This window comes from Nerophis ophidion, linkage group LG20 (assembly GCF_033978795.1).
Source record: "Nerophis ophidion isolate RoL-2023_Sa linkage group LG20, RoL_Noph_v1.0, whole genome shotgun sequence".
Lineage (NCBI taxonomy): Eukaryota > Metazoa > Chordata > Actinopteri > Syngnathiformes > Syngnathidae > Nerophis > Nerophis ophidion.
In genome coordinates this window covers 25,354,434-25,380,023 of record NC_084630.1, presented here as the reverse complement: position 1 = coordinate 25,380,023, position 25,590 = coordinate 25,354,434, and the positions used below count along the sequence as shown (strand labels likewise).

At 37.9% G+C, this 25,590-nt stretch overlaps 1 protein-coding gene across 3 annotated transcripts in view; it reads left to right on the top strand.

Moving 5' to 3' along the window:
- Positions 1–25,590, top strand: part of LOC133538927 (zinc finger protein 638-like) — a 57,691-nt gene that overhangs the window by 24,181 nt on the left and 7,920 nt on the right. For all 3 annotated transcript variants that reach the window (XM_061880847.1, XM_061880848.1, XM_061880846.1), the window contains exons 7-20: positions 1–129; positions 447–545; positions 1,935–1,972; positions 2,071–2,117; positions 4,794–4,825; positions 7,007–7,126; positions 12,092–12,223; positions 13,500–13,541; positions 17,512–17,649; positions 17,777–17,941; positions 18,546–19,835; positions 19,918–20,412; positions 20,488–20,661; positions 20,733–21,042. The exon at positions 1–129 is cut by the window's left edge and continues 72 nt beyond it. In XM_061880847.1, the coding sequence (XP_061736831.1) occupies positions 1–129; positions 447–545; positions 1,935–1,972; positions 2,071–2,117; positions 4,794–4,825; positions 7,007–7,126; positions 12,092–12,223; positions 13,500–13,541; positions 17,512–17,649; positions 17,777–17,941; positions 18,546–19,835; positions 19,918–20,412; positions 20,488–20,661; positions 20,733–21,042 (3,211 nt within the window). The remainder of the gene's footprint in view (positions 130–446; positions 546–1,934; positions 1,973–2,070; positions 2,118–4,793; positions 4,826–7,006; positions 7,127–12,091; positions 12,224–13,499; positions 13,542–17,511; positions 17,650–17,776; positions 17,942–18,545; positions 19,836–19,917; positions 20,413–20,487; positions 20,662–20,732; positions 21,043–25,590) is intronic.

Sequence of the window (25,590 nt, the reverse complement as noted above, 5' to 3'; positions counted from 1 at the left end):
CTTGTTTACCTGACTGGGATTCCAAAGCAAACCACAGAGCAGGAAGTTACTAAATTAGTGGCGTCCTATGGCAAGATCAACAATGTGATTCTCATCCCATGTTTTGAAAAAGAAAGTGATACCCTGAAGGTACTACTAAATTTACATAATATATTTTTATGTAAACAACTTTTTTTTAGCAAATGTATTATATTCAGTGGACATACTAGTATGTACTTGTATTTAGTACCGGCTTTATACTGTATTTCTATTTCTTGTATTTATAAAATGTGTGTTAACTATATATTATTTATAATCTTGTCAGTGTTGCAGTCACATGAGTAGTGGAATTTGGTCTGTAGAAACAACTTTTTCACTATAAATTTGAAATAGTTGTTACACAAAGTATTGTAGTGTCATGCAATTTGTTTTTTTTCCACATAAACGGAAATATGTCCCTTTTGCAGGCATCAGTGTGCATGGAGAATGCTGCAGATGCTCAGGCTTTGGCAGACTCTGCAAACATCAAAATTGGAGATCAGCTTATCACTGCTTCAGTGGCGAAGGTACCACCAAATTGAAAGAAAAGTACTCTAGGGAATTGGGGTTCTACAAAACTAGTGAAGTTGGCACGTGTAATTTGTAAATAAAAACAGAATACAATAATTTGCTAATCCTTTTCAACTTATATTCAATTGAATAGACTGCAAAGACAAGATATTTAATGTTCATAATGCGCCACACATTTTCAATTGAGAGTCAGGTCTGGATTACAGGCAGGCCAGTCCAGTACCCGCACTCTTTTACTATGAAGCCACGCAGTTGACACACATCGCTTGGCATTGTCTTGCTTAAATAAGCAGGGGCGTCCATGATAACGCTGCTTGAATGGTAACCTAGGTTGCTTCAAAACCTGTAGATAGATAGTACTTTATTGATTCCTTCAGGAGAGTTTCCTCAGTAAATTAGCCATGCCTTGGGCACTAATACACCCCCATACCATCACAGATGCTGGCTTTTGAATCCAGATGGTTCTTTTCCTCTTTGTTTTGGAGGACACGACATCCACAGTTTTCAAAAGCAATTTGAAATGTAGACTCATCAGACCAAAAAACACTTTTACACTTTGCGTCAGTCCATCTTAGATGTGCTCGGGCCCAGCAAAGCCGGCGGCGTTTCTGGGTGTTGTTGTTAAATGGCTTTCGCTTTGCATAGTAGAGTTTTAACTTGCATTTGCAGATGTAGCGACCAACTGTAGTTACTGACAGTGGTTTTTTGAAGTGTTCCTGAGCCCATGTGGTGATATCCTTTATACACTGAAGTCGGTTTTTTTATGCAGTACCGCCTAAGGGGTTTAAGGTCACGTGGATTCAATATTATGTGCAGTGATTCCTCCAGATTCTCTGAACCTTTGTATTTGATGAGCATTCCTCAACTTTTTCAGTCTTTTTGGCCACTTGTGCCAGCTTTTTGGAAACATGTTGCAGATATCAAATTTTAAATAAGCTAATATTTGCAAAAAAATAACAGTTTCCTAGTTTGAACTTTTAAGTATATCTTGTCATTGCAGTCTATTCGATTGAATATAATTAGAAAATTATTTGCAAATCATAGTATTCTGTTTTTCATTACAATTTACACAATGTGCCAACTTCACTGGTTTTGGGGTTTGTAATAAATCGCCTACCTAAATCGTCTGACAGCTTTGAACATAATTCATTTTGAGACTAAAGTCTTACATGTGAGGGCTCTGTGCGAGGACAGCAATAATATTGCATAAAGTGACATCACCAATAACGGCAATGCTTTTCTTTGTTACAGTCCATTGTGCCAACACAATTGTATTGAAATAAAATAAATGTTAGAAAAGTTTTTTTTAATAGCCTTAATACCAATGTTTTCACATTTGCTTTTTTTATCTGACTGTATTTGAATGATTGTTTTTCCCCATTTAGAAATCAGACCCATGCCAGTCTACTGTCTGCTCCAACAGGTTTGAAACAGTATTAAAACATTTTTTAAAACCTATATTCCAAAACAGTACCAATTTCAACAAGCTTCTCTGATGTGTTCACTTTTTTCTATTTATAGCAAACCTATTTCAAGTTTGGACGAAGTTGCAGATAAAAAAGACTTAAGTAAGTGCTTTTGGTGTTGTTGTGTAATACCGTTCTTTTTTCGTTTCTCAAACAAATGCATGTGAACAACAGCCCCTCTCCCACGACTGCATTACCTACTGAGTTTGCCACAGCTGTACTTACCATCTTGTGTTAACAGTTTTTAGGTGGCACAGGCAACAATGGGAGCTTATAAACTTTGAGACAAATGTGTGAACGTGCTCAGTGTTGTCACTATAATGGAATTGTTTCGTTGTTTTACTTTGTGGACTATATTGGAGTCTTTACTGTGAAAGTTTGTTGCAGTACAGTCAGCTGGGTTGCGTGCATGCATGTGTCAGAGATTGTCACACCAACATTCTACTGTGACAAAATTTCACAAAGACTCCAAAATAATCTGCAAAATAAAACATGTTTAATTAATATGATTGCTCTTTCGCAGATTCGTTTCACAAAGTCAACACAAAGATGTATTATTTAAATAATGCAATTGTTCCTCCATAGGTGAGATACAAAGAGCAGATGATACATTTGAACATGACCTTGCAGAAACCGCAATGACATGCTGTCATGTAGATGAGATAAGAGTCCCCGGTACTTTTGTTTACTTTTTTTTTGTCCTGTTCAACTACTCCGGCAAATCATATTGTTGATGTAAATGCCCATATCGGCTGTACAGATTTACTTTACATAAGAGGAGTATGGGTTACATCTCTTGTTGCCTTATTTTTACTTGACTTTATTAAATGGATTTATTTAATGTTTGGCGGGAAAATTGCGGGAACAAGGGAAGATAACAACAAAAACAACAGAACAACATCAGCGAATTTAATATGTACAACTATGATAGGAAAAATGGTAGCCTATTAGTAGATGAAGGAGATGGTAATAACACCGAAATGACTATGAATATTATTGCACTACAAATGTAACAATAAAAATACAAATTTAAATATCACTAATAATAATAATCCATCCATCCATTTTCTACCGCTTATCCCTTTCGGGGTTGCGGGGGGTGCTGGAGCCTATAATAATAGTCACCTAGATTATCAACAATACAATTGTTTCACATGTATATATGTAATAAAAACTTGAGTTACAAAACAAAGCAGACAAAGCGGATAAACTCTATCTACAAAATAAATAAATGATAACGCTTTGTATCCTTAAATAAATCCAGTGCATTTCAGTCAATTAAAGTAATTGTGCAAAAATGTATTGGTTTCAAAGAGTTCAGTTCAGACAATTACAGCAGTTTATAGGCTCATAAAGTTTCTGCCGATATTCGTGTAATAAGAGCATTAACTAGTAGTTTTGACATTTGTTAAAATGTTTATATACTAAGTTTGGAGTTTTCAATAGCTGTGAAGTATAATAAACTTATTACAAAATTTTAAAAAAGTCGTTAGAATCTTTCACTCTGGCGTGAATCAATAAAATACTTGAGATTGACTTTTTTTTATGTTAAAAAAAATGTACACCTGTTCTAACCTGGTAGAGCTTGAAAGGTGCTGCAAAGAGAAATGGAAAAACTGCCATTCAGCATATTCACAGTAAAAAGTATTTAGACTGTATATCCTGTTGGCCGTCAAATTTTGAGGGGGGGAATCATTTCAATAAATGTACAGTAAACTTGTATTAGAAAAAATATATAATTTTATGTATAAAGCACTGCAAATACTTTCTTGATGGTGTAAGGTGTAAAAAAATGTGTGATTCCTTATTCTCAGGACTATTTGTAATTGTTTTCAATCACAGCATGCTTCAAGTAATGTAATGTACAAGGGCAGGGTGTAATGACAGATCAACTCTTAAAGCCGAATTTATAGATTTTTACACAATAAATCAGTGGTTCTCAACCTTTTTTCAGTGATGTACCCCATGTGAACATTTTTGTAATTCAAGTACCCCCTAATCAGAGCAAAGCATTTCGGATGAAAAAAAGACATAAAGAATTAAAGTACAGCACTATGTCATCAGTTTCTGATTTATTAAATTGTATAACAGTGCAAAATATTGCTGATTTGTGGTGGTCTTGGAAAAAAAGATACAAAAATTACTAAGAACTTTTTGAAAAATAAACAAGTGATTCAATTATAAATAAAGATTTCTACACATAGAAGTAATCATCAACTTAAAGTGCCCTCTTTGGGGATTGTAATAGAGATCCATCTGGATTCATCAACTTCATTCTAAACATTTCTTCACAAAAAAAGAAATCTTTAACATCAATTTTTATGGAACATGTCCACAAAAAATCTAGCTGTCAACACTGAATATTGCATTGTTGCATTTCTTTTCACAGTTTACAAACTTAAATTCATATTTTGTTGAAGTATTATAAAGGATTTTTGAATTGTTGCTATTTTTAGAATATTTAAAAAAAAATCTCACGTACCCCTTGGCATCCCTTCAAGTACCCCCAGGGGTACGGGTACCCCCAATTGAGAACCACTGCAATAAATTACCCGGGATACACAGACTATAAAATATTAAACATTAGGGACTATATGAACCTGTATGACCAGTATTTCATTTTTATTTTTTTTTGGTGCTTATATCGTTGACGCAAATGTTTGCACTTTTTTGATGCTATGCCTTGTCATTTGCTAATGCATTTTGCTAATGCATTTTTGATGCTATGCCTTCTCATTTGCTAATGCATTTGTTTTTGTATGTTTTTCTCTACTTTAGCGGGTGATGCTAACCAGAACATTTTGGGAAAGGTAAAGTTCACAATCGTGCTTCAATGTACACAAATGAAGATTTTTCACCTTTTCTTGATACATTTGACTGATACAATATCTTCATTTGTGCAAGCAACCCTTGTTTGACGATTCTCATAAAATACCTACTAATGCTTAAACGTCAAAATAACTTGTTTTCTTTCTGTTGTAATCTGCGGCTATTTAGAAATGGCTCCAAGAGACTTTGTCAATACAATGAGTGCTGTCAAACAAATTATTTTATGCTCCTAAAGATACACTTTTTTAGCGCTACTCAATCATGTTCACTAAACAAAAGTTAATAGCGTTGTCCTGTTAAAATATATTCTGGAACCTTCAGTACCACTTATAAGATAAAAAATGACCGAATGTGCATTATATTTTAAACCTTATATGCTCTAGGGCGGGGCAGCATTGTTGAAGAGGGGTTATTGCATCTGCCTCACAATACAAAGGTCCTGGGTTCGATCCTGCGCTCGGGATCTTTCTTCTGTGTGGAGTTTGCATGGTCTCCTTGTGACTGCGTGGGTTCCCTCCGGGTACTCCGGCTTCCTCCCACTTCCGAAAACATGCACCTGGGAATAGGTTGATTGGCAACACTGAAAATTGGCCCTAGTGTGTGAATGTGAGTGTGTATGTTGTCTGTATATCTGTGTTGGCCTACGATGAGGTGGCGACTTGTCCATAGTGTACCCCGCCTCCCGCCCGATTCTAGCTGATATACCCTGCAACACCCTCCGCAACCTCCGAAAAGAATAAGCGGTTGAAAATGGGATGATGTTTTAGGGCTGCAATTTTTAATTTGATTATAAAAAAATACTTGATTTATATTGTTGCTCTGATTAGTCAGTTTAATAAGTGCAATTAATAAAAACGTATAAATGTAAACCACATTGAGTGCCCAGAACTTTAATAGAGCGCACAATAGTGGTTTGTGTGTGCCGGCAGGCAGTGCTGCAAAGTATTTTTTTACCCAATTTTTCATATTGCACACATGTAAAAAGTTCAATTTCAAGTTAAATATTGTGTATTTATTAGTAAATAAGAATGATGGTTATGGCAGGCAGGTAAATCGTTTATTTTTACTAGAATGTGCATTTTTACAATCAAGTGTCAATCAATAGATTATTCAATTGCTAAAATAATTAATAGTTGCAGTCATGGTCTAGTATAACCCTGATGCTGCATAATTGAAGAAACTCAAAATAAATTAAATCACTCCACCCTGGAAAAAGTGTGAAGTGTGTATATATATATATATCACTTTTTTCTAGTGACTTAAAGCGCTTTTACATAGTTAAACCCAATATATAGGTTACATTTAAACCAGTGTGGGTGGCACTGGGAGCAGGTGGGTAAAGTGTCTTGCCCAAGGACACAACGGCACTGACTAGGATGGCGGAAACGGGGATCGAACCTGGAACCCTCAAGTTGCTGGCACGGCCACTCTACCATTTGAGACCCAAAGTACAATTCAGATCAATCCTTCAGGGCCAAAAATGGAATCAAGGTTCCCATGACACATGTATGCAAACTGCTGACCAGAACTCTCTAGTTGGTTGTGTGCTCCAGATATTTTAGTTCATAAAACAGGAAAACTAAGGATATGAGAGCCACCGTGATATTTTTCACTTGTATTTATTTTGCTTTTTATTACCCACACTGAAAACACTCCAATGTGTTATGTATGCTAACCTGGTAATTAATTTTCAATCATTATGGTTAGTGATATCTTGTTCAAGCATTCAATATTTCAACTTTTTGGAATTTAAATGTTGCCTCCACCTGTCTTTGTAATGTCTAATTTCATTTATAGAATATTTCTGGCGGCCAATCGAAATCTAGCTGCTTTGGAACCCTTACTTTAGTCAATGAAAAACAACATAGCTTCACTTGGGGAGCCTTATATGTCCGCTGTACTACCCTTTTGTGTGATCTCCTTGACACCTAGTTTTTAGGGCAAGCTATTTTTTCAGCTACAACAATTTTTAATTGTGAATTTAGAATCAGAACTCTTTGTAAAATGTTTAAAGCATGTTTTCCCAACTCATTCTCCCTACTGTTCTTTAACTGGTTAGTGAGGATAGTGGTTATATTAACACTAACGTTTAGTATGTCTGTTTTGTTATTACTTTTAAGAACTGAGTAATGTACACTGATTCCATTTAATGTCATCTACAGAAGGGCTTAGTGCTTATCACAGGACTTCCTGAATGTGACTGCTCAGAAAGTGACATCATCGAGCTCATTCAGCCATTCGGACATCCAACCAACATTATCTTGGCATCGTCAGTCAGAAAGGTTAGTATCGCTTATGTTTGAGAAATTAAACATTCTAATGAAATGGGTCAGCCATGAACTTGTTGAATGGTGAACACTTAAATTCAATTGTATTTAATACAATTAATGATATCTTAAGCTTGTATTGCTTGACAGCGGACTGGGTGGCTGCATTTGTACCTGCTACACAATGCTTGAATCAAATAACTGTACACGTGATTCAATACTTTAAAAAATCTGAATTTTTTTTACAGCATTTCACTTTTTCCACATTTTGTTCTGTTTTTGCTTTTTTTTTTTCAAATCGAATACATTCATTTTTGTCCTCACAATTCTACAGACAGTACTCCATAATAGCAATTAGGTTTTAGCAAATGTATTAAAACTAAAAAAATCACATATACAAGTATGCACAGCCTTTGCTCGATACTTTGTTGATGCACCTTTGGCAGCAATTACAGCCTCAAGTCCTTGAGTACGATGCCACAAATATGGCACACCTATCTTTGGGCAGTTTGTCCCATTCCTCTTTGCAGCACCTCTCAGGCTCCATCAGATTTAATGGGAGGTGTTTTCGTCCAGGATGTCTCTGTACGTTTCTGCTTTCATTTTAGTCTAGTCAGGCAGGAGACCAAGAACCCGATGGTCACGCTGTCAGAGCTACACCATTCCTCTGTGGAGAGCAGAGGACCTTACTGAGAGACAACAATCTCTGCAGCAAAACACCAATGAGGCTTGTTTGTCATGCACCTGGAATACTCAGAGGATGTGAAACAAAATTCTCTTGTCTAAGGATTGAACTCTTTGATGTGAATGCTAGGGGTCATGTTTGGAGGAAACCAGGCGCCGCTCCTCAAGAGGCCAATACTATCCCTACAATGAAGCATGGTGGTGTCAGCTTCAAGGTGTGGGGATGGGGTTTTTTAGCGGCAGGAACTGGGAGACTAGTCAGGATAGAGGGCAAGCGTAATGCAGTAATGTACACACAGCAATAGATGATATTTTTCTATTACCAGACCGCTTCTATGTTAGCTAGCTCTCTTTGTTTATAATGTATATTTTCTGCTGGATCTAATCTTTTTTTTTATGGTTCCCCTTTTTGGTGCAGCTGTTACATATACTTAAATGTTGTACATGGTAATTGGGATTTGTTGTATATTGTACAGTGGGGGAAAAAAGTGTTTAGTCAGCCACCGATTGTCAAAGTTCTCCCACTTAAAAGGACGACAGAGGTCTAATTTTCATCACAGGTACACTTCAACTGTGAGAGACAGAATGTGAAAAAAAAATCCAAGAATTCACATTGTAGGAATTTTAAAGAATTTATTTGTAAATTATGTTGTAAAATAAGTATTTGATCACTTAAACAAGGAAGATCTCAGGCTCTCACAGACCTGTAACTTCTTCTTTAAGAAACTCTTCTGTCCTCCACTCGTCACCTGTATTAATGGCACTTGTTTGAACTGGTTATCTGTATAAAAGACACCTGTCCATAGCCTCAAACAGTCAGACTCCAAACTCCACTATGGCCAAGACCAAAGAGCTGTTGAAGGACTCCAGGAAAGGAATTGTAGACCTGCACCAGACTGGGAAGAGTGAATCTACAATAGGCAAGCAGCTTGGTGTGAAAAAATCAACTGTGGGAGCAATTATCAGAAAATGGAAGACAAACAAGACCACTGATAATCTACCTCGATCTGGGGCTCCCCGCAAGATCTCATCCCGTGGGGTCAAAATGATCATGAGAACGGTGAGCAAAAATCCCAGAACCACACGGGGGGACCTGGTAAATGACCTGCAGAGAGCTTTGACCAAAGTAACAAAAGTTACCATCAGTAACACACTACGCCGACAGGGAATCAAATCCTGCAGTGCCAGACGTGTCCCCCTGCTTAAGCCAGTGCATGTCCAGGCCCGTCTGAAGTTTGCCAGAGAGGACATAGATGATACAGCAGAGGATTGGGAGAATGTCATGTGGTCAGATGAAACCAAAATAGAACTTTTTGGTATAAACTCAACTTGTCGTGTTTGGAGGAAGAAGAGTTGCATCCCAAGAACACCACACCTACTGTGAAGCATGGGGGTGGAAACATCATGCTTTGGGGCTGTTTTTCTGCTAAGGGGACAGGACGATTGATCGGTGTTAAGGAAAGAACGAATGGGGCCATATATTGTGAGATTTTGAGCCAAAACCTCCTTCCATCAGTGAGAGCTTTGAATGGTTGACCAAATACTTATTTTCCACCATAATTTACAAATAAATTCTTTAAAATTCCTACAGTGTGAATTCCTGGATTTTTTTTTCACATTCTGTCTCTCACAGTTGAAGTGTACCAATGATGAAAATTACAGACCTCTGTCATCATAAATCGGAGAACTTGCACAATCGGTGGCTGACTAAATACTTTTTTGCCCCACTTTATATATTATATACTGTATATATAATATGTAAATATTACAGATGTTATATTCATATTGCTCCTATGGTACATTTTTAGCTTACTTTATACCTTTTGTTGTCACCCTCTTTTTGTGCCCTTGTGTGCATTATCCTAACCATCCTTATCCTTTCTATCCTTTTTAACTGAGCTACTGTGTGGAACAATTTCCCTTGTGGATCATTAAAGTTTGTCTGAGTCTAATTACAGCGATATTCTGGATAAAACCAACTCTTCAGATTTCACCCGATGGAGCTTGAGAGGTGCTACAAAGAGGAAAAGGAAAAACTGCCCAAATATGTGTGCCAACCTTCAATATACTTGAAGCTGTACTTATCATTGCATCAACAAAGTATTGAACAAAGGCTTTGAATAGTTATGTACATGTGATTATTATGTGTGTTTTTTTCATTTAGATATATTTGCAAAAAAATCAACATTTTGCATGTCTTTATATGGGTTGTATTGTCTGTAGAATTTTTTGGGCAAAATTAATTCATGCCATTTTTGAATAAGGCTGTAACATAACCAAATGTGGAAAAAGTGGAGCGCTGTAAATACTATCCGAATGCACTGTATATCCACATAACCAGAAGGACGTATGTTAAAGATTCAACCAAACCAATTCTAAATAAAATGCGACAAATGCACTACTGTTTGTAACCTTGACGCGGATGCTGGAGGTCGCTAACTTTCCATGTGTTGTAAGCATTATATCCCGTCCTTTTACGGCATTCAGCACGCAATGACATAAAACTATGGTCTGTACATAACACTTGCATGCACATTAGCTTTATGTGTTAGTTAATTACTAGAGACTTAGCTAGCTAATAACATTTTTAGTTGCTTCTCTTAGACTGCTTTTGTTTAGGGGCACGCATCCCCTGTGTACATGCAGACAAGAGTGGTGAGTGGCATTAATAATTGTAAATAATATAGACATTTTGAAAATATATATTTTCTGTTAAACCTTTAATGATTACAAGTGGTGTTCTAGTTATATTTTTCAGTTTCAAAAATGTTGTAAAGCAAGTTGTAAAAAGCCCTTTTGACCCGTCCTGTGGTACTGGTATCCTTCATGGTAATTATTGGCTTAACCATTAACATACGTCCTTCTGGTTATGTGGAATGAGAATCAGCACCTCCAAGTCAGAGTCCATGGTTCTCTCCCGGAAAAGGGTGGAGTGCCATCTCCGGGTTGGGGAGGAGACCCTGCCCCAAGTGGAGGAGTTCAAGTACCTAGGATTCTTGTTTACGAGTGGGGGAAGAGTGGATCGTGAGATCGACAGGCGGATCGGTGCGGCGTCTTCAGTAATGCGGACGTTGTACCGATGTGTTGTACCGGTCAATCTACGTTCTCAACCTCACCTATGGTCATGAGCTTTGGGTCATGACCAAAAGGATAAAATCACGGGTACAAGCGGCCGAAATGAGTTTCCTCCGCCGGGTGGCGGGGCTCTCCCTTAGAGATAGGGTGAGAAGCTCTGCCTTCCGGGAGGAGCTCAAATTAGCCCCACAGCTATTTTTGTGTTATTTAAATCAGTTTTTAACCATAGGGTCGCTAAAATATCTTACTTAGCTGTGGTCCGTATAAGTCACAGTAGTACTCAGTCGTAATACTCTTTTACACCACATGTGGCCACAATGACAATCTCGACCAAACAAGAAGTCTGGAGCTAAAGTCATAGAAAAGGTTCATAAGAGCAAAAATTATGACTAAATTAGTGAAGCTTAATTTTCATTTGCACTTTAATTTTATTGACGGTTTAGGTAAGTTTAGGTAGTTTTTTCCAACTTATAATGTGTGTTAAAATCTTGATCCGTCTCTTTGTCATACCTGCCAACAACTACGGTTTTCCTGTAATGTGTACGGTTTTTGATAATCCAGTGGTAAAAGCTACGGTTTTCCATTAAAAATTATTAACTTAAAAATTAAAAGCTACATAACAAAGCAACTCCATTGTAAATATTAAATAAATGTAAATTACAGTGGAGCAAATTGGAAATCCTTTATTCCACCCATAAAAAATCCAATAGGTAAGCATTCAAAAAGCACCAAAAATACTCCATTTAAATTTCATGACTTGAATGTTAACCAAGTATTAGTGATATTGTTGTTATAAGCTCTAACGCAGACAAACTATAACGGCGACGTGATCACTGCCATGGGTCCCCATGTTTATATCATCGAGTGGTCTTGTTTCTTCACTTCCCTTTATTTTATTGTAGATTATAAATCATGCCTGGAACCTGGAACTTAGATGGCTGAGTATGTACTCCGACATGTTAGTACACTTTGGGCAGCCATTTGGGCCCCAAAATTGTGAGAACAACATGAGAAGACCACCACCCCGTTTCTTTGCGAGGATTGTGAGACATTGTTCGTCTAAATGGGAATGTATGAACATCTGAGCAGTTTGCATTCTTATGACTGCAGACCTTATAAAGTAAAAAAAAAACAGCGCAGTTCCTCAGTAAAGACATTTTCTTTGTGTAGTACTTGCATTAAGTGTTAGGTGAAGCATACTAATGTGCCCTTTTATGCCAGGTTCTCGTGTCTTTGCCAGATGTGGCAACTGCTCAAGAGGTGGTGAAAGTTCACTCTTCAACTCCTGCAAAAATGAAAGATTGTGAACTCAAGATGGTGACTATCGAGCAGCATGTTGGCATCGACACACCGGTAAGGCTTTTGTCATTCTTCTTCTAAACTATATTCTACCTTGTCCTCTCAGTACTTTGCTAATTAAGTCAGTGTGATATAATCTACATGATGTTGGGAGAGTTTTGAGAAAATTCTCTGTGTGTAAGAACTGGATTTTACTTCGAAAGGGAACATATTTTTATATATTTCAAAGCTTCTTACAAAAAGTGTAAAGACACCCTGTAAATTGGAGTAGCAATTTATTAACCTTGGCCACTACTACATAATGGATACTCTTCGAATGCATATCATAGTTGACAGCACAGCTGTGGATACAAGTCACTGTTTTAGAAATATTTTAAAATCCAAAAATTGATTGCAGTGTTAAGTCAAAGCTCAAGAGTCAAGAGCTCATAGGACCCACTCTCAATGTATGTTTGTGGTTAAAAAATTTTTTACGGAAGTACAATAAGGAACACATTATGGTTCCACCTGCACAATTCAGCATGCCTTAAAAGGAGCAGGAAGAAGCAGTTTATTTAATCCTACCCCTTCTCCATGTCTGAGCAATTGCTAATAGTCAGTTCACTTCCTGTGTTTAAAATGTTAACATTTACAAATAACTGAATTGTTCTTAAAGAAAAACTATATATAATACATCAAGGGCTTAATAAATAATGAAATAAGTAAAGGTATAAACACTAACAGACATTATACAATAAAATAATTATTAGAGGCTATGTAATTTTAAAAATGAGCTAATTAATGAATGAATGTCTCTTTGGTAATCAGCAATCTATTTCCATCTTGTTCCTATCAAAAGCCATATTTTTTTGTTCTAAACTGTTTAAAATAATATTAAAACATTGCTTGGGTTCTTTACACAATTTGTTTACGTAATTCAGTCATTTTAGTCCTATTACAGACATTAAAGTCACTCAAATTCAAATTACAACAAAACAAATTTCAACTGATAAAGATTGACGTCAGGACAGTAAAAAAAATGCTATGCAATAAAACAAAATGTTTAAAACACAGGACATGTAGTAGAACTCATTGATCATGATATGAAACATTTTACTATGTCTGAAGGAATCAATAAAGTACTATCTATATGTCCACCTTGACCGAGGTCCCTCGGTGCTCGAGAGAGAGACAACAGAGTGCCTTATTTGCGACTTAATAGAAAGACAGTGTTAACTAATCACAATATATACAATTACCAGTTCTCTGTGAAGACTAATTCTTAAGTTCCATTGTCATTTTAGATTTTCTGTTTTAATGCTATGCTATTTTACCAATGTTTTATGCATAGGTGGCTCTCTACAATCTACTGATGCAGTCACTGGACCCATTGGTGAGTATTTTCACCACCATTTCGCAATAGTATTTACACTTCATGCAATGTACAATACAATAACTATAAACTCTACAGTGCCTTTTTCGCAAAATTACAATTATTGTCTTTGTACAATGTAGCCTGGTGTCATTCAAAATTAAGATTGAAATGTTTACCAATGAACACCTCCATATTTATCAAATGTCATTTAATATTTGTTGTTTTTGGAGGTTTTTCCTCCCAGTACTGTGAACATATTAATTTTAGTGCTTTGCATTGATGTGAGAAAGTGAAAGTGGGCTGGGATCTGCTGTATAATTGATAAATGGAAGATTGCATATGCAAATGCACGTTCTCAGCCCAGACAATTTTACACACACTTTTGCTTACTGGGGAGCCTCATCTCTGTGTGGAATTTTGACAAAAAGTTTTGGAATGTCAGAAACCCCAAATTTGCATTCGTACGAAAAGATACAAACTTCTAAAAGTTAGAGCACACTCACCTTCTCAAAATTTAGAGTAGATGTATGTAATTCCCCCTCATTGTCCCGCCCTTTCCGTGCCTCGACATCACCGTACAAGGTAAATACAAAGTGACTCATGAATGTGGCATTTTACGGCAACAGAGGTGGAAATACTGTTTGGAGAGATGAAGTCATGGTGGGCTGCATAGAACTGTTCCCGTTTTCATTTCTAGCGTGCATGTTTTTAAAGATATGTATCTAAAAGATGCAACATTTTAGATCAGAATAGGTGAGATAAAGAACTCTCTAATTTCAATTTCGATCAAATGGCTGACTTTAAAGTCAATAGATCAATTAAGTTATGCCACAGACTGATATTTCACAAACATTTAAGAAACTTAACATTATGCTGACATTGACATTAATACCAAGGAAATATACAACAAAACAAAGACTAATAAGAGTAACTTTACGCACAAGGCCCTGACACCTTCCACACTAAAGGCTGTGGTATTGATGACATATATGACATTTGCGACAAAGTTACCTTTTTTGACGAATTGTTTAAAGGGGACCTAAATTGTGTCAGCAGCATTTCTTGCTAACTTAAAACCATAACTATTAATTGATAACTTGATCATTTGTATAATGGCCTATCAAATACAGTGGTACTTTGGAATACAAGTGCTTCAGCTTACAAGGTTTTCGGGATATGAGCTGTTTCATGGCTAATTGTTATGCCTTAAGTTGCGAGCAAAAATGTGGGTCAACTGCACGGCAAGTAGGCGTTGTGAATGCCACAGAGAACCACATAAGATCCAAACAAATCATTTGGCCTCACTAGCATTAGCTCGTACGTTGCAAACACGGATTAAATAGATTTCACTTAAATTCAGTGGTTTCAATTTGGGATTTTGGAGGTACGGGCTGCGACACAAAAACAATTAAACTCGTACAGTACCATTGCACGTAAAAAAAATTCTCATGATAAAATTAAATGATAAAATATCGAAATGCTGCATTGTTTCTTTTTGTCAAATTGCTAATACACTTGTGCGTAATGTTGTTTACTTTATGCTACAGTCAATCTATTTACACTCAACTCATGTGTTGAAGAACAAGTACAGTAAAGGCTATTTTAGTTAATTGGCAAAATGTATTTCCAGTTTTTTTCCTACATCAATTGATTATTTAGACCTCTATAAAAATAAAAATAAACAATGCTGTAACTAAACAGCTTTTTCCACGTCCATTACATTTAGAATCAACAATGGTTTAGCATATATTGTTTTACATTTAGTTCACCACCTAACGGGTATTACCTGATGTGTCTCCAAAAAGTCTGTACGGGAGATGCGCTTGCAGACTGTTGCACAAATTGTTAGTCAGTTAGTTTTTTTGTAGATCTCATACTTTGCATGGAAAACATCATACGCAAGCTTTATTGATGGGGCCCGAAGACTCTAATGGTTGCCTCTAGCGGTACACTGTTCTCGCAGTAACATACGTTGCAACTACACTATGAGCTCTCCCGAATTGTGTGTGTGGCACAAAAAAAACTTCTTGGAATTAGTTTTTTTTCCTCAACACTGTAGCATTTGCATAGATTGCCAGTAGGGCTGTAGAACACTAATGGAAAATGTAAACCACAAGTTTCTCGCTTAGCATTAAAAATGCCAATCTTGCACACACACATGTTTTTAAAGAAGTCACACAGGGTGCCACAGGGGTTAATACGTGTGATTCACAATATAAAGGTCCTGGATTCGATCCCCTGGGTCTTTGTGTGTACTTTGCATGTTCTCCGCGTGAGTGCGTGGGTTCTCTCCGGGTCCTCTGGCTTCTTCCCACCTCCAAAAACATGCACCTGGGGATAGGTTGATTGGCAACACTAAATTAACCCTAGTAGGTGAATTTGAGTGTGAACGTTGTATATCTGTGTAGGGTAGGCCCTGTGATGAGATGGCAACAAAGTATTCAGACCCTTTCAAATCTTTTACTCTTTCGTTTCATTGCAGCCATTTGCCAAATCAACAATGTTCATTTTATTTATCATTAATGTACACCCAGCACTCCATCTTGACAGAAAAAAAAATGTAGAAATGTTTGAAAATCTTTATTAAAAAAGAAAAACTGAAATATCACATGGTTATAAGCAGAACCTTTGCTGTGACACTCATATTTAACTCACATGCTGTCCATTTCTTTTGATCTTAAGATGGTTCCGCTCCTTCATTGGAGTACAGTATTGGACTTGATTCGGAAAGGCACACACCTGTCTGTATAATACCTTACAGTGCATATCAGAGCAAATGATAATCATGGAAGTGCCCTAGGAGCTCAGAGACAGATTTGTGGCAAGGCACAGATCTGGCCAAGGTTACATAATAATTTCTGCAGCACTCAAGGTTCCTAGTAGCACAGTGGCCTCCATAATCCTTGAATGGAAGAAGTTTTCCTAGACCTTGCCGTACAGCCAAATTGACCAATTGTGGGAGAAGAGCCTTAGTGAAAGAGATAAAGAAGAACCCAAAGATCACTGTGACTGAGCTTCAGAGATGCAGTAGGGAGATAGGAGAAAGTTCTACAAAGTCAACTATCATTGCAGCCCTCCACCAATCGGGGCTTTTATGGCAAGATGGCCCGACGGACACCTCTCCTCAGCGCAAGACATATGAGAGCCTGCATTGAGTTTACCAAAAACACAAAAGGACTGCCAGACTATGAGAAATACGATTCTCTGGTCTGATGAGACCATGAATGAACTTTTTGGCATTAATTCTAAGCGGTATGTGTGGAGAAAACCAGGCACTGCTCATCACCTGCCCAATTACAATCCCAACAATGAAACGTGGTGGTGGCACCATCATGCTATGGTGGGGTTTTTTAGCTGCAGGGACAGGACGACTGGTTGCAATTGAAGGAAAAATGAACAAGGCCAAGTACAGCGGTATCCTGGAAGAAAACCTTTTCCAAACTGCTCAGGACCTTAGACTGGGCAGAAGGTTTCCCCTCCAACAAGCACACAGCTAAAATAACAAAGGAGTGGCTTCGGAACAACTCTGTTAACATTCTTGACTGGTACAGCCTGAAAGTGGCGATACACGAACATTCGCCATCCAACCTGACAGAACTGAAGGGGATCTGCAAGGTACAATGCCAGACGATCCCCAAACCTTGGTGTTAAAAACTTGCATCATTCCCTTGAAGACTCATGACCGTATGAGCTCAAAAAGGGGCTTCTACTCAATTCTGAGCAAAGGGTCTAAATATACCATATATTTCAGTTTTACGTTAATACATTTGCAAAAAGTTTAAAATTTCAGCTTTTTTTCTGCCAAGGTGGTGTGCTGAGAAATAAAATTAACTTTTTGGATTTTAACAAATAGCTGCAATGAAAGAGTGACAAATTTAAAGGGGTCTGAATCATTTCTATACCCACTACATGTTGGGTTACAATATTTCAGGTTATAGTGCTGGAAATTTAAAGTTTGAAAATAGAAACTTTGTTTTGCTTCAAACAGGAGAGTTCAGTTCCCATTGACTGGAACAGTCTCTTAGTGATCAGTAATGTTCCTAACACATCGACAAGCTCCTCAGATGTAAAGCAACTGGTTCAGCGTTTTGGCACAGTTGTCAAAAGTCTGGAACTCAAGAATATGGTAAGAAAGGCACACATCCAAATATCTGTTCTTGTCACTGTGTTGTCATCATCTCAGTCATGAATACGGTAAGTACTGCACATGCTGTGAACATTTTAATTAAAATTTTTGTATTATCTCCACTTAGGTTATTTGCGAAATGACTACTGCACCTATGGCGTTGTCTGTCTACAAACGTTTCCAGAGATTCCCATGCGTTATCCAGAGCAACCCTCTGTTATTTTCGCGCAAGCCGGACCCCAAAGCTAGCACGCGGACTCAAATCTGTTCTCCAAACCTGCATTCACTTAAGGTATGCACTATTTGTTGACCCTCATAGTGTTGGTGTCGTCTACAAAATGTGGTGGGAAGTTCTCATGTTAAAAATAAGCAACATTAATGTAAAGCCTTAAATCATTTGTCTAAAGTGCCACAAGAAAGTCTCTTTCAGTCTGCAGATTTTTTGAATTGACCTACAACGTATTCTAAAAACCAAATTCCTTCCTTTATTGACGAGATCAGTTATGGATATTACACCAATTTTTCTTTGTCACAGAGAACACCAAGCTGAGATGTGTATGTTTTATTCAGATAGCTTACCACATATTGACCTACTTTGGCCTGGTTTCAGCTTCTTCAATGTATTAAAGTGACACCCGGCGTCCTTAATTTTTTCTGTATGCAGCCCTTGGTGGAAAAAGTTTGAACACCCTTGCCCTAAAACAATTAAATGCACACCTGTAGTTCTTCAAAACAGAAAGTAACTATGTGTAAATGACACTTACAATTTACCGATGTTAAGTGCAACTTCAGTAAATTGTTACTGTAGTTTTTTAATAAAAATGTTTTTCATCGAAGTGCATGAATGTATTTAGTACATGTTTGCTTTGACACTGTCAACATGTTTACTATTGTAGGATATTCTAGAACGTGATGACTGCAAATCAGGTGCAAATAACCCAGAGGCAAAAGGAAATGAAGAAAATTATTCTCTGAAAAACACCAAACAAGGGCCAGAGATGTTAAACAGCCCTGAGGAGGTGGTCAGTGAAGATGAAGAGATGGCAAAGAATGGAAGCAAAATTGTCAAAAATACAGACCAAGTGCCTTATTCTGCAAATGAGGCAGACCGACTGTCAAAGACCAACATACCAGCTATTCAAGCACACATGAAGACCAACAAGGAATTGTCAAGTGAAGCAGACATGAAGAAGAACAAGACAATGTCAGCTATTGAAACAGACATGAAGACAGACAAGGAGATCCCCACTATTGAAACATACATGAAGACCGTCAACAAGATGTCTATTGAAACAGACATGAAGACGGACAAGGACGTATCCGCTATTAAAACAGACACGAAGACGGACAAGGACATGTCCGCTATTGAAACAGACATAAGGATGGACAAAGACATGTCCGCTATTAAAACAGACACAAAGCCAAACAAGGAGATGTGCGCTATTGAAACAGACACGAAGACGGACAAGGACATGTCCGCTATTGAAACAGACACAAAGCCAAACAAGGAGATGTGCGCTATTGAAGCAGACATGAAGACAGACAAGGAGATGTCCGCTATTGAAACCGATACGAAGACAGACAAGGAGATGTCTGCTATTAAAACAGACACAAAGACGGAAATGGACACGTCCGCTATTGAAACAGACACAAGGACGGACAAGGACATGTCCGCTATTGAAACAGACATAAGGACGGACAAGGACATGTCCGCTATTGAAACAGACAAAAGGATGGCCAAAGACATGTCGGCTTTTAAAACAGACATGAAGACAGACAAGGAGATGTCCGCTATTGAAGCAGACATGAAGACAGACAAGGAGATGTCCACTATTGAAACAGACACAAACACTGACAAAGATATCAAAATAGACTTGAACACGGACAGGGAAATGTTCGTTATTGATACACACATGCCCACTATTGAAACAGACATGAAGACTGACAAGAAGATGTCTGATATTGAAACAGACATGAAGACTGACAAAAAGATGTCTGATATTGAAACAGACATGAAGACTGACAAGGAGATGACCGTTATTGATACTACTATGTCCACAATTGAAACCGACATGAAGACGGACAAAACGGTGACAACTATTAAAACGGTCATGCAGACAACGATAAATGAAACTAACCTGGGAGAAGAGACACCTACAGATATGGCCATATCAGAGTTTACCAAGGTAAAATATCTACATATTAATGTCAGTGTTGTGAACAATCACCGTATTAAAGAGTTTGTGATCATGTGATCTTTTTCTTAAGGATACTCAAAAGGCGAGAGAAACTGGAAAAAGAACTGGCGGCCTTTCAGATAAAATGACAATTTCTGCAGATGGAGATCAGACACATCTGGAGTCCAAGAGGGAAACGGCAAATGAAGAAACAAAAGAGACGAGGAGAAAAAGAGCAGTTGATGAAACAAACGAGTCAGTAAAGAGCCACATAGAACCGGCTTTCAAGACACAAGACAGGGTGAGAATTGAAAGAGAGGCCAGAAGGGAGAAGGAAGCAAGAGAGAGAGAAAGACGAGAAAAGGAGAGGAGACTCTGGGAGAAGGAGCGCAGGGCCAGATGGGAAAACGAGCGGGAGGAAAGAATTATGAGACAGAGGCGGGAAAGAGAAAGGAGGGATAGAAAGCGGGATCGTGATGATAGGTCCTCAGCTCTTAGATCATCCTACAGGTTGGAGACATATAAGACTTCTTCCTTCGATGAGACGGCAACTTCAAGGAAATCAGATGCTGAGCCACCTGAAATGGTGACAGTACACAAAGTATACATTCTTCTTTTCCTTATCCACACTGTAACAAAATATGTCCTGTCGTGCAATTAGGGTATGGATGGGGATTTTGATTCCTTTCCATTGAACATGAGTGAATTTGTGACCGTGGATGAAGTAGGGGATGTGTTTGACTTCCCCAACTCTCCTGCTGCTGCTGCTCCAGAGGACACGACAAAACAAGAGCAACAGGATTCCCCGACATGTGTCCCACAGAGTGCTCGTGAGGTAAAACATTTTTATCACAAATTTATGATTAAAAAAAAGACTTGTCTAAGTTATCTTGTTTCTGCTACAAGGACACAACTTTGGAAATCACAGAAGGAATGTTAATATATCAGCCTGTGAAGTCTGATGACTCCTTAACGGAGTGTCAACATCAGCCCATTAAGTCCGATGAGCCCATAACTGATTGTCAGCATCAGTTTGGTGATTCCATATCAGGATGTGAAGCTCCCCCTACATTCTCAGCTGAGACCAATTTATCATCGGATGTGATGGATATGCTGAGCTGCGAAACTGCAGCCTCACCCGCAGAAGGTCAACAAGAAATCTCTCCGTTTGACCCAAACCTTGTGCCAAGTTGTCAACCAGAAGAGTGTCAGACAGGTACAAATATAAATGTGTCAAGAGTAACCTTAACCCCTTAACGTTCTATTCGAATCAATCGGTTCACAATCAATATTGTGTTGCTGCAAATACGTAAGGACAAAGAGGTGGTGGATAAACAATACAGTATATATTTATAAACTAGCTATTGAAACATGCAGCACCCAGCCTGAGTCAGCTTGTTGCAAGGTCTACAATATTAATCTGATAACATAACAAAAACACTGTTCAATAATCACAAAATGCCACAATCCGCCATTTTGAATGTTACACCCTGAAGACCTTCGGCTATTTCCGGAGATTGAATTCACAATGGCAACTCTTGTGCACTCTGACCACATTATCAGATCATTCATACTTAAAATATGCAAAGATTAGACAGGAATGTGCTGTCTATCATTCACAATCTTTATATATGACATTTTAATGCATTCTAAGTTGTAAATATATACATAAAAAGTCCGCAAACAATGTAGTAAATTTCACCCACAAAAACCTTCAAATGATCATCCAAAACCCGCCAACAATATTAACCAATTTTAAGCGATGTTATAAATGCAAACGCAGAAAAACTATTTCTTAGCGGCGCAATGATACAAACAACGTAGCCCTCTGTTGCCTTTACATCGTTGCGTCTTGGCTCATCAGAGTTATTCTAGATTATAAAACATGCCTCTCATTTGGATAACAAGAAGATTTACCCTGGGATCTATAAGTTGGGCATCTGTGACATTCAGTCACCCAGAGATGTAGACAAACACACAACTGAAGATGGTGTCGGCATGCAGGGAGTAAAGGTGGGAATATTTGGCAATCTCACCATTCGATTACGATTCGATTAACAATTGGTAATTAATGCAACTTTTATTTAAATAGTCACAGTTTTACATTTCGTTTCACTAAATAAGCGTTTTATCACTTGCAAGTTTTAAATACAAAGCATTTGTAACAGCAAATTCCAATCACAATTATTAAACATTTAAATGTTTGTAAAACTGGAACATAAGTGCCCTATGATAACTGGTCGGATCTCTCTGTGATCAGGCTCGCTGGAGTCAGCCAAATTTTCAAACTCTGAATTACTTTATTTCCAGTAAATAAACCGATTATCGATTATTGATGTTTACTCATCGATTTTATAATCGTCCATGTCCGAATTGCGATGCATCTAAAAAGCCATTATTTTCCCCACCTTTAGCATGGAGACTTTTCCTCATAAACCCTTTGTGTGCATCAAGATTAATTGTTCATCCAAATGGGATGATATGCACGTTTTATCAGTCGTCATACAGCAAGCTATCGTTTTATCATGTTTGTAGTTTGTATTTCTTGTTTAGCACTTGGCAATACTGCTACATGATGCTTAGTGTTTTACTGAAGCTGGATTTTTTTTTTTTGCAGAGCTTCTAAAACTTAGAGCTCATCCTCCTTATATTCAGCATCCAAAAAATAAGGTTCTGGATCATAATTTTGCCTGCAGCAATAGTTGGTTCTCATAAAGTCTGCATGATTGGCGTTTTTTTGTTGGGGAAGGGATGGCGTCGACTATACCTCTACATATAGTGACTGGTTTCCTCATTATCTCTCAAAATGGCTCGGGAATCTCTGAGATTGATGTTATTTTGATTATATCTATTTATGAGCAAACTTTGGAAGTCTTTAGGTGTCATAAGATATACAGTGGGGCAAAAAAGTATTTAGTCAGCCACCTATTGCGCAAGTTCTCCCACTTAAAATGATGAAAGAGGTCTTTAATTTTCATCATAGGTACACTTCAACTGTGAGAGACAGAATGGGGGGGGGGAAAATCCAGGAGTTCACATTGTAGGATTTTTAAAGAATTTATTTGTAAATTATGGTGGGAAATAAATATTTGGTCAATAACAAAAATTCAACACAATACTCTGTAATATAACCTTTGTTGGCAATAACAGAGGTCAAAAGGTTACTATATGTCTTTACCAGGTTTGCACACACAGTAGCTGGTATTTTGGCCCATTCCTCTAAGCAGATCTGTTCGAGAGCAGGGATGTTTTGCGGCTGTCGCCGAGCAACACAGACTTTCAACTCCCTCCACAGATTTTCTATGTGGTTGAGGTCTGGAGACTGGGTAGGCCACTCCAGGACTTTCAAATGCTTCTTACGTAGCCACTCCTTCGGTGTGTTTGGGATCATTGTCATGCTGGAGACCCAGCCACAATTCATCTTCAAAGCTCTCACTGATGGAAGGAGGTTTTGGCTCAAAATCTCACGATACATGGCCCCATTCATTCTTTCCTTAACACTGATCAATCGTCCTGTCCCCTTAGCAGAAAAACAGCCCCAAAGCATGATGTTTCCACCCCCATGCTTCACAGTAGATATGGTGTTCTTGGGATGCAACTCAGTATTCTTCTTCTTCCAAACACAACGAGTTGAGTTTATACCAAAACGTTCTATTTTGGTTTCATCAGACCACATGACATTCTCCCAATCCTCTGCTGTATCATCCATGTCCTCTCTGGCAAACTTCAGATTGGGCCTGGACATGCACTGGCTTAAGCAGGGGGACACGTTTGGCACTGCAGGATCTGATTCCCTGTCTGGGTAGTGTGTTACTGATGGTAACCTTTGTTACTTTGGTCCCAGCTCTCTGCAGGTCATTCACCAGGTCCCCCCGTGTGGTTCTGGGATTTTTGCTCACCGTTCTCATGATCATTTTGACCCCACAGGATGAGATCTTGCGTGGAGCCCCAGATCGAGGGAGATTATCAGTGGTCTTGTATGTTTTCCATTTTCTGATAATTGCTCCCACGGTTGTTTTTTTTTCACACCAAGCTGCTTGCCTATTGTAAATTCACTCTTCCCAGTCTGGTGGAGGTCTAAAATTATTTTCCTGGTGTCCTTCGACAGCTCTTTGGTCTTAGCCATAGTGGAGTTTGGAGTCTGACTGTTTGAGGCTGTGGACAGGTGTCTTTTATACAGCTAAAAAGTTCAAACAGGTTCCATTAATACAGGTAATGAGTGGAGGACAGAAGCACTTCTTAAAGAAGAAGTTACAGGTCTGTGAGAGCCAGAGATCTTCCTTGTTTAAAGTGACCAAATACTTATTTTCCACCATAATTCACAAATAAATTCTTAAAAATTCCTACAATGTGAATTCCTGGATTTTTTTTTCACATTCTGTCTCTCACAGTTGAAGTGTATCTATGATGAAAATTACAGACCTCTGTCATCGTTTTAAGTGGGAGAACTTGCACAATCGTTGGCTGACTAAATACTTTTTGCCCCACTGTACATAATAGCTTCAATATAGAGGAAGCTTGTTTTCCCCACTCCACTGGTACTTTAAGTACATCACATGTAAGTGCTGGTCTAGAAGTGGCAAACAAACCCTTTCAGGGGTTGCAGAGACAAGTTAACTCACTTAACCTCTACTTACGATGTCTGACTTTTTTGCAAAAGTCAGCCTTAAAAAAATATTTTTTTAATGTCCAACAATTATTTTTTTATTTTTGCTATTATAGATTGTTTCATTCACATTACAGGATATGTCCAAATTGTATTTATCTTTTAGTCAAATCCGATCTTTTTATGTAATCATACATTACCAAAAAAATGTGACGTCTAATGTGAACGCAATCTGTCCTCCACACAGACATGAAGTGCTGCAGTATTTGTATAAGTAAACATGGCTTCAATTCTCATAGGTGTCAGTCCTGACACTTTTGTGTCAATTAAATGTTTTCATTTTCTGAACCAAATTATCGCGCATAGAAGATTAGGAAGGAATAGGGCAGGAGTGCCCATTACGTCGATTGGAGGGTGTGCCTGTCAATCGCCAGCCTGGCATTAAAAAAAATAGTCTTAAAAAATTTGCGATTATTAATCTTCACTTCGCAGCATCAAAGGATCTTGTGAGATGATGATGATGATGGGTGCTGCGAGCTCACTATTAAGGAAAAAACGATTGACAGGAAAGTGAGAAACTATTTTTATTTCAACACATTTTCGCGCCGCGCATGCTGTCAAAACCCTGAAGACCAACCACACAATTCCTGTCTTCACGATAAAAGTGCTGCTCTATCCTGCCTGTGCTAACAAAATAGGAGTCTCAGAAAGCTAGCGCTAGCAAGCTACATAGTTTGCCGTCAATGTATTTCTGTATAAAAACAAATATTAAATCCGGGCAAATAAGATGCCAAAAACCAACCACTTTCATGTGGTATAGGACAGAAAGGAGGACTTTTTTTTTTACCTACTCTGTGTAAATATGAAAATGTGGAAGTTGGCAGAACTACTGGGAATCATGTCTGATTCCAATCAATGCAAGTCCTCGGAAACATGTAATACACCGACTTATATTCTTGTCTTCATGAAAGAAATGAATCTGTTATGGTTTGAGTTCATTGCGAACATGCATACAATTACAACATGATACATGTGTTAAACATGCTTGTATTTTTTATTAAACACCTTTAACATGTTGACAAAACATCTGCCAGAAATAAATAAAATATTAGTTATTAATATATATACATATAGATATAATGTTTGCGTATATGTGTG